General features: G+C 45.1%; 1 protein-coding gene across 4 annotated transcripts in view; it reads left to right on the top strand.

Moving 5' to 3' along the window:
• The window catches only part of LOC149332054 (sulfotransferase ssu-1-like), a 62,198-nt gene extending 52,954 nt beyond the window's left edge, over positions 1-9,244 (top strand). Inside the window, exons 1-2 of one of the 4 annotated variants that reach the window (XM_089555678.1) lie at positions 4,623-4,751; positions 8,122-9,244. In XM_089555678.1, coding sequence (XP_089411804.1) covers positions 8,143-9,087 — 945 coding nt within the window. In that variant the 5' untranslated portion in view covers positions 4,623-4,751; positions 8,122-8,142 and the 3' untranslated portion in view covers positions 9,088-9,244. Of the gene's footprint in view, positions 1-4,622; positions 4,752-5,168; positions 5,260-8,121 lie in introns of those variants that run through there. The other 3 variants (XM_089555675.1, XM_089555676.1, XM_089555677.1) reach the window with 3 other exon arrangements.
• Positions 9,245-16,325: the final 7,081 nt, after the last annotated feature.

Genomic DNA, 16,325 nt, shown 5'->3' with positions numbered 1-16,325 from the left:
AGCAACCACTTAACTTATCTCCTGCGGGGATAAAATAAAATGCGAACTCCCCCAAACCGCAGGAAAAACCATTAGTGTAAATAAAGATTTCCCTTCCTTTTCCCTTCCGCTGTTCGCATTTCTTTTTATCGCGCCTGTTTAGCTTGGTCATGGCTTGGTTTTATGCGGTTTAAGGTTCCAAAGCTACTCAGGCTATGAGAGACGCCGTAGGGGAGGGCTCCGAATAGTTTCGACCACCTGGGGTTCTTTAACGTGCACTGACGTCGCACAGTACACGGGCGCCTAGCATTTCACCTCCATCGAAGCGAAAACTCCGGGACCCCGATCAAACCTGCGTCTTTCGGGTCAGCAGCCGAGCACAACAACCACTGAGCCACCGCGCCGACTGCATCGCGCCTGACCTTGGTGACAGGAAAAAGACACCAGAATGCTCCATTGTTGTATCATTGGCCATGGATGATTTTAGTGTCTTTTAAGGCGCAAGCCTTAAAGGCTCATACTGGCGTCCGTTAACAGAGCGTGTTACACGCTTTTAACTCGGGAACTAAGAAATATAGAAGAAAACCAATGGTCGCTTCAGGTAGAAGAAGAAAAAGTGAACTTAGAAGCCATGTTTGATGACTGCAGAGTAATTAGTTGATTAATTTTATGCAAAAATCTCGAAATTGCGTCTAAATAGTGCGGACGTTGATATAGCCACGGGAACGATGTGACGCAACATCAACCGGAAGTTGTCAAGGCATAGTGAAAATTGTCACAGAATGGTCGGGGAAACGTCGGATTTGTGTAAAACTAGATGGAAAAATGTGTAATTAAACGTAATTAATACTTGAGATCCCAGAAAAATGTATAATTTGGGTATCAATATAGCCACAACAACGGTGTGACGTCACATCCACCGGAAGTCGGCTTTCTCCTCTCAACACTTTAGTTCCCAAAGTGTCCTCGCAATTTTTTTGAATGACTCAGGTAAAAGCGCGATGAAAAGAAATTCTAAAAGCGGAGTGGTTAGGCGTCCTAGCGTTCACATTTATTTTTATTGGGGCTTTGCACAAAATCAAATGCAGTGCATTTCCAAAGCCGCCCTCACGCAGTCTCCTGCCAGTCATTAATCATGCACGTGGCGCACTGCACGACCGAGCGCCTGGGAGAGGGCGCGCGGACGCACATCGTCCCATTAGCAAGAGCGAAGCGTTAATTAAATTACATTACTGATTACTTTCCTAAAACTTTCATCGATGTAATTAAATCACATTACAAACTACTGCTTGCTAAATGTTGTGCGAATGTAAATAAATCACTTTATAGATTACAGCTCCCAAAAATTAACGGCATTACAATAAAATTACTTCCTAAAATTAATGAAATCACTTTTAAATATTTCTTTGTTTTTCACGCGCAAAAAAGTAGACAGAGTAAAAGAAACACCAACATTTTTCTCAACCCTCTCCTCTATAGCACGGGCGGTTACAAAGAAAGGACAACGCCAACAGAACAATGAGAACAGAAGCATGGCCGAACACTCGGTACTTTTGTTGCAAACACAATATTTACCCCGTTTTTGTCGCATTATGCTTATTGTGGCGATTTTCTGTACATCTTTTATCTGCCGCTTCTGCCAAAATAAACAAAGCAAGGGCTGTGGGCTCGTCAAGCTGCCCGCGAACAGCTTCTTTTCCCGCCGCCCTCCCATCTCGTATGTACGATAGCAAAAAAACTTTATCAACGCGAAATCATTTTTAGGCTATGTCGGCTGGGTCGCATCACCAAGACGTGCCAGAAAAACGTGTCCGCAAAACGTGTCCGCAGCAGTTGTGACCTTCTCATAAGAGGTAGCATCAAACGAGTGGTTGTAATCGAAAGAGGATGGTGTGAGGATGCTACGCAAAAAAAAGATATGTCTATAGGATGATTAGTTAATTAATTAGAGCCAGAAATGTCAAAAAAGTCCACATAGCGCGGACGTCGATATAGCGAGTGGACTGGAAAACAGCTGTGGGCGGCAGTGCAAAAATGCGCAAAGGAATGAAAATAAAGTTCGAAATTAATTGAAATGTATCTGGTATGCGACAATTATTCGAGAAAAAAGTTTCACTAATATAAAATAATTAGTTCATTAAATATCAGCAAAAACCATTCGACGGTTGAATAAGCTGGACGGGGATACAGTAAGTGGACGGGAAAGCAACCACGGCGGCAAATTTGAAAAACCAAAATGATTCACTGAGTTAGAAGTTGGTTGGCTATCAGAGTAAATAAATCGATCATTAATTAAAGCATAAGATAATCACGCTAATTCAGTAGGTAAATTAATTAACAAACAGAAAGAAAAAGATAAATAGAGGGAAAGAGAGGCAACGAGGGCCGAGGAGTCGTCAATGCTTTCGCATACTCCCAATGCGGGTCGCCGCAATGATCTCTAATTTTTTTATTAATTACAGTAATTTAATTACTTCTATGTCTACTGGGGATGAACAACCGAGACGTGAAGCCCGCCTGCTGGATGAATGTAGAATTGCTCATCATCGCTTCGTGACGGATGCATGCACTGGCAAGCAGCCACACGAGCGTCATGAGATCATCCGGGTTGGTTACAGAGCATTGTAGGCTGCGACATCTCGTGATGCGGATCCGCGAAAGCGGCACAACGTAGGAGCATGAGCTCCAGTGTCTGTAGAGCACCGCAATCATTACGCGTGCGTCTTAGCGATAGTCCGTCGATCACCGCTCTTTCAACGAGTAGTATGTTGAGTCACGCACCATTAAGCCCATGCCTCGAGGCTAGTTTCGCGCACATTTCTTTTCTATTCCTGATGTATCCCTGGTTTTGCATTTATATTCCTGGTTTGCATGAGTTACTAGAAAGATTTAAGCTTCATTACCTATTTGCGGACTTTATGAGTGCGTGGCATATCTTAGGTTTGTTGGTCCGCTCCTTGAGCTCAAGAGGCACGCAATGATTTCAGTTTGCATGATTAGCGGCAGTACTTTGCTGTAGCGACATCTTCCCTGACATCACCTTAGCTACTGAGCTCAGTGCACCAGAACACGTTGCAGCACCGCTGTAAAGGAGGAAAGATGGTTCCTTAAAGGGACAGTGATGTTATGACCCTACATACTGCGCAGGTCCACTAGGGACGGAGAGGCAAAGAGACACCGCTAGACTCAGTTGGAACAAAACAGATATATTCAAGAATTACATATTTGCGAGTACATGATGCACAGACAGGGATACTAAGCTTACATGCTGATGCGTTGGCGTCGGGGTCTTCGTCCGAATGAACGGAGGGGACGTTGCTCGTTCGCTATGGCTCGTCTGCTCCCCGATGGCCTGGGCGCTTCGGGTACCGCTGGACCAACTCGCCAGCGGTCTCGTTTCGGGCCTTGCCCGTCCCCCGCTGATCAGATTTCCTCCTCGTCCCCTCCCCCCCCCCCCCCCCTCCCATTCATTCCAGCGATCCTCTTTTCCAGGCTGGAGCACCTCCTTCTTCGGCCTCCACTCAGCGCCGGCGGCATTCCCTGCCTTCCCCTGCATTTTCCCACCGCCTTTGCCTTTTTCTCCGCCAGCCGGCGCCGCATTCACTCTTGCGGAGTGTGCTTGACCAGTTGAATGCTTGTTGGCGTGGGAATAAAGATGTTGGCTGTCGCCCTTCATCCCCATAATGAGGCTTGGTCCCTGACACCCGACGATTTCTGGCGCCATACAGTCTCTTGCTAAAGCACCTCGGTGGACCCCACAAAGGGAAGACGTCGCCGGGTAAAGCGGCCCTCCGGAGACGCGCAGTGCACTGTCACACTGGTGTCTAACTGAAGTTTAAATGTATCGATGGACTGCAGAATTCATAACGACGAAGAGGCCACGCCCAGTGAAATGGGTGCTTTTATAAGGTAAAAGGAGAGAAACAATCTTTAGCTGGCGGTATTACCGCCGGTTTCGATTGTAAACGTCTTGCTTCGGCATCTAATTTTCAACGCTGGTCTCCGAAGTTACGCAACGTGGTAATTCGCTTTAAAATAGCGGCAACCATTTCTTCTCGGTGCGAACACCACGAGTTTGATACTATTGACGAGAAAATTTGTAAGTTCAATTTTCTCTAGCCAATTTAATATTTTGTGGTAAGCAAACCCGTACCAGTTTTTGCTACAAAGAAGTCGCGCCTTTGTACCAATGTTGTATACTCCACGCAGTTGCTTGATCAAATGGCAGACACCTTTGCTGGCACTAACGCTTAACAGTAACGTCAGACCGGTCAAGCATCGAAGTGAATGTGTCAGTTTACAACACTACAAAGTAATGTCGGCAACAAGACTATAACGCCAGAATGAACCGAAACCTACAAAAAGCGGAAGTACTAAAGAAATGGCACCTGCGTAGCCAACTGCTCACTTAGCCATGTGTCGTTTTTAACTTTCCCCCTTTGCCCGCTGAGAGGAGAACGAGAGACAACTTCCTGTCAGGACGTCGTAGAAAGATTATAACGCTTTCAAATGGGCCGCCGGATGTGCAACAACGTGCGTTACCGGGTGAGGGCCCGTACGTCACCGCGCGAACGATAACTATGTTTAATGAGAGGTAAGAGCAGTGACAACCTTAGAATGAAAGCGCTCACTTCTCGCGCTCTCTTCGAGCTGGCCCTGCCTATCTTCGACAACCGGCGCTTCTTCCCATTGAAGCGTTTTGAGTAATGTAGGTGCCACCTCTGTTGCAGTGCCTGCCGCCTCTTCTTAATGGTCTGATATCGCAGCAATAGGTATGTTCTCATTCGCTCATAAGATACCAAACCGGAACAGCGCATCCGCTAGTGACTCGTGGGAGCAGGATAGAGTAGGAATGAAGCATCGCTACGAGACTACCTTTTCAACTGTGCTGTTTTAAACCAACGATAAAAATTGATACAGGCTGTGCTTATGCTCGACGCCAGCAGTTGAACCGGCACTTTTTTATTACTTTTAGTCTATTTACCTTCTTTTGCCATACGTCAGTGCTGCTTACAGGCATCAGTTAGATGGAGAGAGGAAGGCGAGAAGGTGAAATACTGGAAACAAGATCTGATTGGTCTTTCTGATTGCCTTGCTACTTTACACTTTCCCTTCTCTACTATACCACTTCGTGTCTCTTCCTGGAGTTGTCTCGACGCCAATGAGATAAAAGCTGCGTTTATTCTGTTGGGAAAACAGTGTTCGTAAGCGAACATACAAATTCCATTGCGAGCTTTGCCCGTGTTTCCACTGCCTCGTGTCGTGACCGTCTGGCTGTGAGTGAGTTTCTCTCCATCACTTTGTTTCTCTGAGCGCTGCACTGTTCTTTGCGTAGTTTGTGTTTTCGTTAACAAAGAAAGGTCCTGAGAATGCAATGAAGGAATTAAGGTGTAATTAACGTTGAGTCATAAGGAGACATACGACTATAAAGGGAAGCTGGACGGCTTTCTTAAAAGGTCAGAATTTGAAGAGAACTTCCTCCTGGCCTCGGGCTCGAAACGGACCATTTAAGCGACAAATGAGTGACTTTTGAGGATAGGGTGTGTACTTAAAGGAACGGGATATGCATAATGAACAGCGTGGATTCCCGTAATTTGCGAGATTCGTTTGCTTATTATTGTCCCTTCTTCTTGGCGATTTTTGGCATGCTCGGGTTTGAGAGTTTTAGATGTGATGGCTACGTTTTTACAACTTCCAAAAATCTACTACCCCTCACAGTCAGTGGCTGACTGCTATTTAAAAACTTTCTAAAAAGTAGCCGTGACATGCCAATATCTCGTTATAGCTTCTGGAAAATCACAAGTGTAGTACGTTCGACTTCTTGGAAAACGGTCATCAATAGAATGACGAGCAGGCATGGGTCAAAAATAAAGGCAAATCTTTCACGTACCTTTCATAAACTAAGTTGAAAAGGTGGACGCATTAGCATATAATCCATTTTCAAGTTTGACAAGCAAGTAAAATTTCTTTCTACAGCGCAGTAAACGCTCAGAAGCGTACGCCAACGTCGCAAAGCATTATTACGTTGTTTATCAATTTCTTTTTGTACCTGGACTCTTACCGTGGGCAATTACATCATACATAATGAAAAAACTTTGGCGAGGCACTTACGACATCGTACATGCATCAATGCGAAAGAATTGACTGATGCAACGGCGGCTGTCACCACCTGGTTTGTAAAGGTAGGCGGATGTGACGTCACCACTCCTACTGAAAGTCATCACTCAGTTTTGGTTTCGGATCAGTGGTGGCTCGTGTTGGCTTGCTATGGCTTGTTCCGGATCCTGTTGGATTATGGACTTTTCTGGATTTCCTGGATTGGATTATGGACTTTGGATATGGACTGGCCAATGCTTCAATAGTTACGGACGGTTTAGCCAATTTAGTCAAAGTATGGATTGTTATGTGGCTAGTGTTGGATTGGCTTTGGATCTGTCTTGTCGGTCGAACGCCACTGATGAACCAAGAAATGCTTTCGCATTAATATGCGAACTCCCTAACATGGTGCCCCGCCTGGACCCTTTACGCTTGTCGGACCTCTTTACGCTTGTCGGACCTCGCGCCCTTAAGCAACTTTTGTTAGCTCCATGCTAAGGCAATCAGTGCACTGATGGAAACGACTTAACAGAGCTGGCAGATAGGACACAGACGCATGCGCTGTCTTTTTCTCTTTCGTCCCCTCTGTCAGACCTGTTCAGTCGTTTCTGTCAACGTGCACCAACCAGACCGACTAAGCCCTTTCCTTGCAATCTTTTCACTGCGTTTCCTATTTAAAGAAAGGTCCTGTCCTCTATGGTCGGCGCTTTAGGGCCGTTTCGCATGCGGCGACTAGAACGAAAATAGTCGGCCAAGTCGGTGACGCCGCAGTGCGATTTTGGCACAGTGCTTTCACATGCAACGCGTACCCAGCGAATTCGGTCGAAGGGACACGCAAGGTTGCTCGATGTTCTCATAGGCAACCCACGATTAAACACGACAGAAACGCTGCACGGAATGTGTTGATGATGTTATGACCAGCGTGTTTTTAAATGCGAGGCAATATTTCGTATGTTTTGATTGGAATAAACAGTTTTGCCTACGCCGCGGGAACAGCTCCCACGTGACCGCACGCCGAGACGGCGCGTGACGTGACGTCACGTGGGAGCTGTTACCGCGGCCGGTCTCGATGCGCTCTCTCTCGCTCGCGCGCCTCGAGACAGGCCGTGGCCGCCAGTATTCTAGGCACTATAGCCGCGGCAACAGCTCCCACGTGACGTCACGTCACGCGCCGTCTCGGCGCTGCCCATTGGTCAGTCGCAGAGCGAACACACCGACGCTGCGAATGAATTGCAACTGGACGGAACTTGGTCGCAGGCCGTGTGCGGCTAGACCGACGGCCCTCCCCAGTCGCAGACCGACAGAATTCGCAGCGTCGCAGGCGAGAATCGCATGCATGTGAAACGGCCCTTAGGCGCATAGAATCCTTCAAGGCTATATGTTATCTTCCTAAAAAGGTGTTCAAATTACTGGATAGGGTTCCTCCGACAAAAAAGTGTTTAAATACGCTGATGAGATTCCCTTTCAAATTTACTTATTGAAGGTGTTGGAGAGCATAAATGGGAGCCTAAACGCTCAACGCAGAAAGGTTGAACTAAAGTTAATATAGAAAACCCTGAAGTAATGTTTAGCACTCTAGGAAAGAAATAAAGGAAAATTAAAGCGTACACACCACTTGCTTAACTTTTTGGATATAAATAAGCCGAAAGCATTACATCGAACAAACTAAGCACAGGAATTCTGATATTATGCTCTATTTGTAGTCGCAATCATTATTGTATAATTGATAGGTATTGCGCAGCCTAAAATTGATGTTGAATAACGTTCCGTGAAATGTAGTACATTTATATTAGAAATGGCAGAAGTTCAAATCGGGCAAAACTGCACGTTGTTAAAAAGGGCGATAATGAGAAATGTTATCCAGAAACGCAGCATAATGAAGAGAAAGAGATTGTTTCAGACACACTGAAGTACTTATAATCGCGCAGGCCTTTATTTGTTTTTAAAAGACTCCCAGTGGTTTGTAATGATGGTTTGTCGGTTGAATTGCTTTTAGTCACTCTTTTTTCCAAGGTGTCCTAAGCATGTCTCCCACTTTCCACGCAGAACTCGAGAGAAAGGAACGTCATGGATGCGGACCACCCTATCGATGGTTTCCGCATGATCAGTAATTCCTGCCGAGGAAACGCCCTCTCTGCTATGAACTACGAACCCCGAGAAGATGACGTCATCATTGCAGGCTACCCCAAGTCTGGCACTACTTGGACGCAGTACATCGTTTCCAGCATTCTCACCAGCGGGAATCCAGCTAAGACATCACTCGACTTCATGTTGTCCTCACCCACCATAGAGCTCATGGGTGCTGAAGCCGTTAGAAAGATGCGTCGGCCTGGAGCCTTCAAGACTCATCTTCCCCTCCATAAGATTAAGTACTCTCCTCGAGCAAAGTACATCTACGTCACAAGAAACCCCTACGACTGCTGCGTGTCCTTCTACCACTTCACTAAATACTTCACTCCAAAGCAATGCAAAGAAGTGTCGTTCGACAGCTTTTTGAATATCTTCTTGTCTGGCAGTTTGGTGCACATTGATTACTTCGATCACCTCCTCTCCTGGTACCAACATCGCAATGACCCCAACGTGCTGTTTTTAACTTACGAGCACCTGAAGAAGGACACGTCGTATTGCGTGTTACAGATAGCTGATTTCCTGGGCGAAGAGTACGGGAGAGCTCTGAGGAAAAGCGAAACTCTTCTGAAGAAGGTCTTGGACTCGTGTAGCACTCAGAACATGAAGACCGTCCTAACCGATTCGACAATTCAGTGGATCCGGAAGGCGTTAGACTTGCCACTAGAGAAACGTATCTCTTCTCTGGAGGTGTACAGGCATAACCTGGCCTACAAGCAGGATATGCAACAAGGAGAAGGCTTTGTCCGCAAAGGATTTGTGGGAGACTGGAGGAGTTATTTTACCCCTGAGCTAGAGGAGCGCTTGAAAGCGAGAATCGCGGAGAAGACTGCGGGAATGCCGGAAGTCGTCAGTATCTGGGAAGACTTACAGCTTCCCTTATGAGGCCTAAAAAAGGATGTTTTTATGAAATACGCCACGTGCAAAAGAAGGAGAGAAGCGAATGAGGGACTCTCCCCACTTCCTGTGGCCTATGTATATACTACGCTTAAATTTTGGTGGGTCAATATTGGGGGTTGGAAATAAAAACATTTTTGCCACACGAACAATGACAGCAGCAAATGAAGCTGTTTCGTGACCAAGGGGAATAAAGACAAAAGGGTGCCGTGTACATATTTACATAAGTTGACTTGCATTATAAATGTGTATTATTTTCCTATCGCATCGGTGTTGGTTCCTGACTGACTCAGCAGTACCTGCTGCGATTTACGAAACTGCTCGACGGTAACGAGGCTCCTAATTACTGACGTATGTATGCATGTATGCATGTATGTATGTATGCATGTATGCATGTATGCATGTATGCATGTATGCATGTATGCATGTATGCATGTATGCATGTATGTATGTATGTATGTATGTATGTATGTATGTATGTATGTATGTATGTATGTATGTATGTATGTATGTATGTATGTATGCATGCATGTATGTATGTATGTATGTATGTATGTATGTATGTATGTATGTATGTATGTATGTATGTATGTATGTATGTATGTATGTATGTATGTATGTATGTATGTATGTATGTATGTATGTATGTATGTATGTATGTGTGTATGTATGTATGTATGTATGTATGTATGTATGTATGTATGTATGCATGCATGCATGCATGCATGTATGTACAGAGGGCAAAACACATGCCTAGAACGTCCGAACTGTGTGTTCAGCAGATCCCAAAGCAGCTGCGACCAGGAAGGCAAAAAATAACGATTAAATCCTATTAGTTTAACTGCACATACATCCAGAGCATTTTTAACCGAATGCTATCGCTAGATATCGCGTGTTCATCCCGAAACACGCCCAGAGCGTGTTCTAGACAAGCGTTTTGCCCTCTGTACGTACGTATGTAGGTATATATGTATATATGTAGCCAGAAGCGTCTCTTTTGAAAGAGGTTGATGGCAGGCTCCCGCCCGCGTACCTTATGGACGGCGCGTCGGCTCTAGGAAATGCAACATGCTCAGTATTCTTTTTTGTATTTCTCTAATCAAGCTGTCAAACTTAGCGGTGCCATTTGTAAATTCTCTATTTCACTTTAGTGTAACGGCCTTTATTGACAGGAGAAGACTGGTTGTGAAGGCCGGTTAGAGCGGGGAAGGACAGGCCCCGTACTAGAACAGTTGATGCTCTCGTCTCGCGCGGCGCGCCGGCTGTGCTGCTTCAGCTGCCGATCGCCTCCTTCTCGTCGTTCAGGATATGTCAAAATGAACGGAAGGTGATTAGCTTCTCGGGACGCCCATTGTTACAGGTTATTCTTACCTCGAATATGTTTACGCTGTTGTTTATAATGAAGCCTATGTTTCTTCCTTTCCACGAAGTCTGCTAGTGCCTGTTTGTGCGTTCTTGGTGCAATTTTATTCAGCTTGTGTTTAGGAGCATTAAGCTTCTCATTACGATCTTCTTTTAAAATAGCTAGGAAGATCGAGACGTATGATTTGGTACCTTTTTCATCGAGGGAATGGTTCAGGCTGAAGCCCACCAAGGGACCACCTGATATTGTATTTAGGCACTTTGTTCATAGCTTTGTACTCTGAGTAGGATTTTTAAGGCACCGCCAATCTCATATTTACTAATATAAACTGCAAAAAACGTGATCTGAGTTGACGAAATTTTTGAAACCTTTTCGAAAAATGCCCAGAATGCTTTCAGTTAAGCCTTTTCAGAGTGCCGCAGTTGCTCCTTCTTGCAAGTTAATCCCGAACAGTCTTGCGCTCACGTTGCAGAACAACTGAGGAGGGATGCACTTGTATCCAGAAGCACGCATTAGTATAGAACACCTGAGCGTGGTAGAAGTTTTGGACGAACACACCATTCGGTTCGCGCCGCCGCGGTAGCTCAGTGGCTATGGTGCTCGGCTGCTGGCCCGAAAGACGTGGGTTCGATCCCGGCCGCGGCGGCTGGAATTTCTTTGGAGGAGAAATTCAAGAGGCCTGTGTACTGTGCGATGTCAGTGCACGTTAAAGAACCCCAGGTGGTCGAAATTTCCGGAGCCCTCCACTACGGCGTCTCTCACAGCCTTAGTCGCTTTGGGACGTTAAACCCCATAAACCAAACCAAACCAAACCAAACCATTCGGTTCGCTGTGAACTGTAAACCTGCATCAGATGGAGCAATTATCGCCAGCTATGCAAAATCTAGTACAGCCTGGACGCAGTAGAAGGTCACAGCATGTGCAGCAGAGAAAATCCATCCCCCCAAGACAATCTTTATCTCTATGTATTCGTCACCCAAGATGTAACTCATGGGAGCGGACGCGGTTGGAAAGATGTCCGGATCTAGAACCTTGAAGCTGCATCTTCCGTTCGACAGTACAACACGGGCATGCGCAGGTGTGCACAAAAGTTTTCGAAGCACCGAAGTCATGAAAAAAACTGAACTTTCTTGCTTCGCAAAGACACAACCAAACATTGAGAAATGCGTTGTGCAGGTCACGTAAGAATGTACAGAGCACATTGATGAGTTCATGGCTGCATGCTTGGACTGGCCAGAAATTAAGGCTGCTTGTAATTGTTGTGGTAAAAAATTTTTTCTATCCGCCTATAAATCTCAGTCACCGGGAACCCCTATCCGCACAGCTTGTATTAGTAACACTTCATTAAACAGTCACATCAAAGCAGTTGGTGGTCATTTATGAGAGAAGCTTTCTTGGGGTGGCGTTGCGCACACGAACAAACATACACAGGAAAGAGCAGAAGACAGAAGAGCGCTGTTTCTGTCTTCTGCTCTTTCTTGTGTATGTTTGATCGTGTGCGAACGCCATCCCCAGAAAGCTATGCACCAACTCGCCCAGCAAGAAGTTCTTCTACATTACTGGGGAAAGTTTATCAGCATCATCTTCTCCGGCAGCGTGGCTTGGGCGACTGCTTCGACCGTCTCCTATTAAGGCGAAAGCCTTTAATGCCTCATCGTTGTAAGCAGCAGTTGTCGACAGAAATGTCACGCTTTTCAGTTGGTCGAAACGGTCGTGACGTCACAGTGCGCCAATTTCAAACAGGGCGAATTGTACTTTGGCTAGCAAGCATGCAACCAATTGAAGGGATGGTATAGTGATGCTCCAAGTAAGTGGGACTGAGCTTAGTTAATTGCTTAATTACCTAATTAGCCTAATTAACCTTTCTAGTCAGGCCAGATAAATAAATAAAACCGAGCAGAAAATTGGTCGAGCTCGGGAATCGAACCCCGGTCTTCGGAGTGCGAGGCGAGCATGCTTTCCACTCCGCCATGCCAGCTCGATGGTTTGGAATGAACAAAGGCGCTTCTAGTGAATACGGTGTCTTCGCTCACCGCCATCCGCCTCCCTTTCCTTCCGGAGAGGTTTAGGTGTACACCGATATATGAGAGACAGATACATTTCCTTTCCTCAAAAACCAATTTACCGACTAGCGAGGCGTAGAACCGAATGGGCGGTGGCGTTCTATGGACTCCCTGGCAGCGTTGCAAGACGCTGTCGCGTTCCACTCTTAGAGGCGAAGCTTAACATCTTAACCACACATCAGTGACCGCACTTTAGGTCAAAAAAGTGCACCCCCCCCCCCCTGAATTTTGACGGGTTTCCACCGAGATGGTGAGACAGTTACTGCGTAATTTCTTTTCCTTCTTCTTCTTCTTCACCTCTTTATAATGGCACATCAAATACAATTTTCATTTTCTTCATTACAGGCCATCTTTGTCTTTCTTCTTTCACTCCCACTTCCTCCCTTCCTTTACGGTGCGGTTCAGGTGCCCACCGAGATGACAGAGAATTACTGCGCCATTTCCTTTCCTCAAAAAGCGTTGCGTTCAAACGGCAAGGCATCGCGCCGAACGGGTGGTGGCATTCCGTGGACTCCCTGCCAGCGCTACAACACGCTGTCGCGTTCCGCTCCTAAAGGCGAAGCTTAAGCGTCATTAATTAGCAGTTATGTTCAGGTATTAATCAGTAATTAACCATTAATTAGTGATTTGTCATCACTTAGTAATTAGTACTCAATTACATGTGACGCCACCAGTGCCACAGAAGCAGTCAAAGTGGTGCGCAAAACGCTTTCGCCTCTACGCACTTTAGACAGTCAAAGTGCCCCTGAATTTTTGTGGTACCCTCAAGGCAATGACCCGAACGGACTCTTCAGCCTGAAGAAAGATACACCACAATAGATATTACGGATATCTTATTTTCCTTGGAGGATAATACAGATATGCTCTGTGGACCAACGAAGCTAGTGTGCACAAGACCACGGACTCGTGTTTGACGCTGAACATACACACCATATTCACCGACCTGAAGAAAGCCTCGTCTCGAAATGCTTTAAATTTGCACCTAATGAGACGTGTGGATTGCTCGGAGGAATATAGGCGTAACACTACTGTCGAAAAGAAAACGCATTGCGGTGGTAGGCTTCTTCGGAAAGAGATTGTGGAGACTGGAAAAGGCAGTTTTTTTTGCCGAGGTGGTATCGCAGATGAAGGCGTGAATCGCAGAGAAGACAGATGCTAATGCGGAGGTCATGAACGCCTAGCTGGGAAGGCTTGGAACTTACTTCCTTCGTGAGACCTCGAAAACGGTCTTGGTTGTTGGATGTGAGGAGATAATAAATGATGCAGAAAACTTTGAGTTGTTTGCTATTTTGTTTGTTACTTACATGCAGAGAGCCGGGAGGACACAACCTGATGAATCAGAACAAACGAAAGGCATGATGTGCGCACTCCTCACTATCGCGGAGTTCCAATCAGTAACGTAAAACAAGGTTAAACTTAGGCCTTTTGTCGCTCCATACAGACGTTTAATATAATGTCATCGTTGTTCTGCATGTCTTCACAACATATTAAAGCCATACTCAACGACACGCTTGCGTATTTGCATAATGCCGTTGCAAGCTTGCATATTTGCATAATGCCGTTGCAAGCTTGCATACATATTTGCAGTTTGTAGCGTCAAGTACTGATTTTATGACAGTGACTCAGCTCAATCAACTCAATCACAATGACTCAGTCACTAACGACTCGCACGACTCAATTTCTGCCTATGAGAGTGTGGAAATATTTAGCAAAGCTTTCACATATAAATTCCCTAGAACTTGACGCGCTTTCACATTTGACATCGTTTACGTCGAAGCCTTCATGTCGGCTATCACATCACGGTTTGTTCAAAAATCTCTTACATTCATAATTACAATGAAGCTATTTTCATCAGCTGGTGCGGACTAAAATAATTCAAAACTTGTGAGAAATCAATCATATTGTGCAACATGTTTATTTTTTTTACTTTTTGGTGTCGTTCCCTTGAGGAATCATTCCAGGTGATTGAAAAACAGGGATGATCGTTCAAGTTTAATAATCAGGTAACAGAGACTCACCCATAAATTATTGTCACTTATCATTAACTAGTCTGGACTGTAAAATCAGAAAACACATCATCTATGCTCAGGTTATAAATTCCTCGGACAAACCATTTCTTATATCATTCACGACATGGGTTGCTTAACGGCCTCTCTTACGAAACCCAATAAGCGCTCTTCCTTTACGAGGTGCACACTGATCTTGACCATAGCATCCACATGAACGCCATATTTCTGGATTTTGCGCAACTGTTTAAAAAATTTCTCATCTGCATTTATTACTAAAAATTTTCCAGTGGCACCTGCACTCCAAATTTCTTGAATGGTTCAAGAGTTTCTCACTAGTTGTTATAAGTTAGTCGCTTTGAAAGGCCACCTGCCTAACTACCTCCGAATCACGCCCGACGTTCCGCCAGAGCTCTGTTATCCATCTTCTTCTGTTGTTAATGTAAATTAACCAACGTACCCGGGCATGATCTTTGCAGTATTGCAGTTTTTTGCATGTTCTTTGCATGCTTACCGACGACTGTGTCATTTAGCGTACCCGTAGGAACATGCTTGATAAAGTTCAGACAAATTTGAAACACAGTACCTAATTGGCATTTCGAGTGGCTAATGTCCCTCAATCCTATTAAATGTAAACTCGTTTCCTCGTATGCCACACACCGCATAGTCTATAATAATAAATTGTTAACACCCCGATTGAATTAGTCGATTTTTTTAAATATCGGGGAACCACCTTTGCCTTCTATATTGCCTTAAATATCCAGAAGCCACACCGCGCACCCACATCAGTAACATTACTTCAGCATAGAAGAAAACACTCGGTTTTGTAAAGCACCTTCTCGGCCTTGCTTCCGCACGTGTAAAGTCATTCGGATATAAATCACTTTCGAGGCAAAAAAAATAGAATATGCCCCTATTTGTTTTATGCATTATTTGTTCAAAGAATTAGAAGCCGTTGAAAATGGTGTCGCTAGATTCATTATATCTTCACCGTCATTCGATGTCACCATTTCATTTTTGAAAGCGAAATCTGGATTATAATTTTGTTCTTTCCATCGCCGCATTGTCAGTGTCGCTTTTCATCACAAAATTCCTTCATTCGTAATTTATCAAACCCCGTATATCCCAGCAGCAACACGCATATCTCACCGTACCAGTCATGCACCTCAGGTTGCCCTCCCACCATGAAGCTTTACTGCATTTTAGAGAAGCTAGTCTGCAGTGGGCTATCTCATGAGACTGCCTCTACCTCTTGATCTTATTTATGTAATCATAGTTTTTTGGTGGTTTATCTAAATAAAATTGGGGCCCTTATGTAACGCGCCGGTACCAGGGCCTTTAAGAAAGTAAAAGGGAACTGAACTGAGTCGAAGGTGCCATTTTTCTCTGTGGTGTTGTGTACCCCACAATCGTAGACCCAATCGCGGCAAAAGACCCCGAAGCAGCACAACATTGCTGCAAAGATACTGCGCGTCAAAATGTATTGACGTCTAGTGTTGAGGACACGCACTTCGGAAAGTGGGTCATCTTCTGAGCCTAGCACAAAGAGATTATCCGTCTGTTAGAGCTGCATGTAGCAGGTCAATGGTCGATATGGAACGGACCCACAGTGTTCCGAGAGAAGGGAGGCTGTTTTTCATCGCAGGAGGCGGGCCGCAACAGTTTGAGAATGTGCCAATAGGAGCCTTGGATAAGGAGTTTTCTTTACAAATGAAGAATTTAAACAATCACTGCAACAAAGTTATATTTGAAATCAATGTCTCGACCTCCGGCAAGTAGAGAATCTAAACTCGT

The sequence above is a fragment of the Amblyomma mixtum genome, chromosome 8, assembly GCF_055824585.1.
Source record: "Amblyomma mixtum isolate Tamu chromosome 8, ASM5582458v1, whole genome shotgun sequence".
NCBI classification, from domain to species: domain Eukaryota; kingdom Metazoa; phylum Arthropoda; class Arachnida; order Ixodida; family Ixodidae; genus Amblyomma; species Amblyomma mixtum.
The sequence above is the reverse complement of the archived record's forward strand: the minus strand, read 5'-3'. Positions and strand labels throughout refer to the sequence as shown.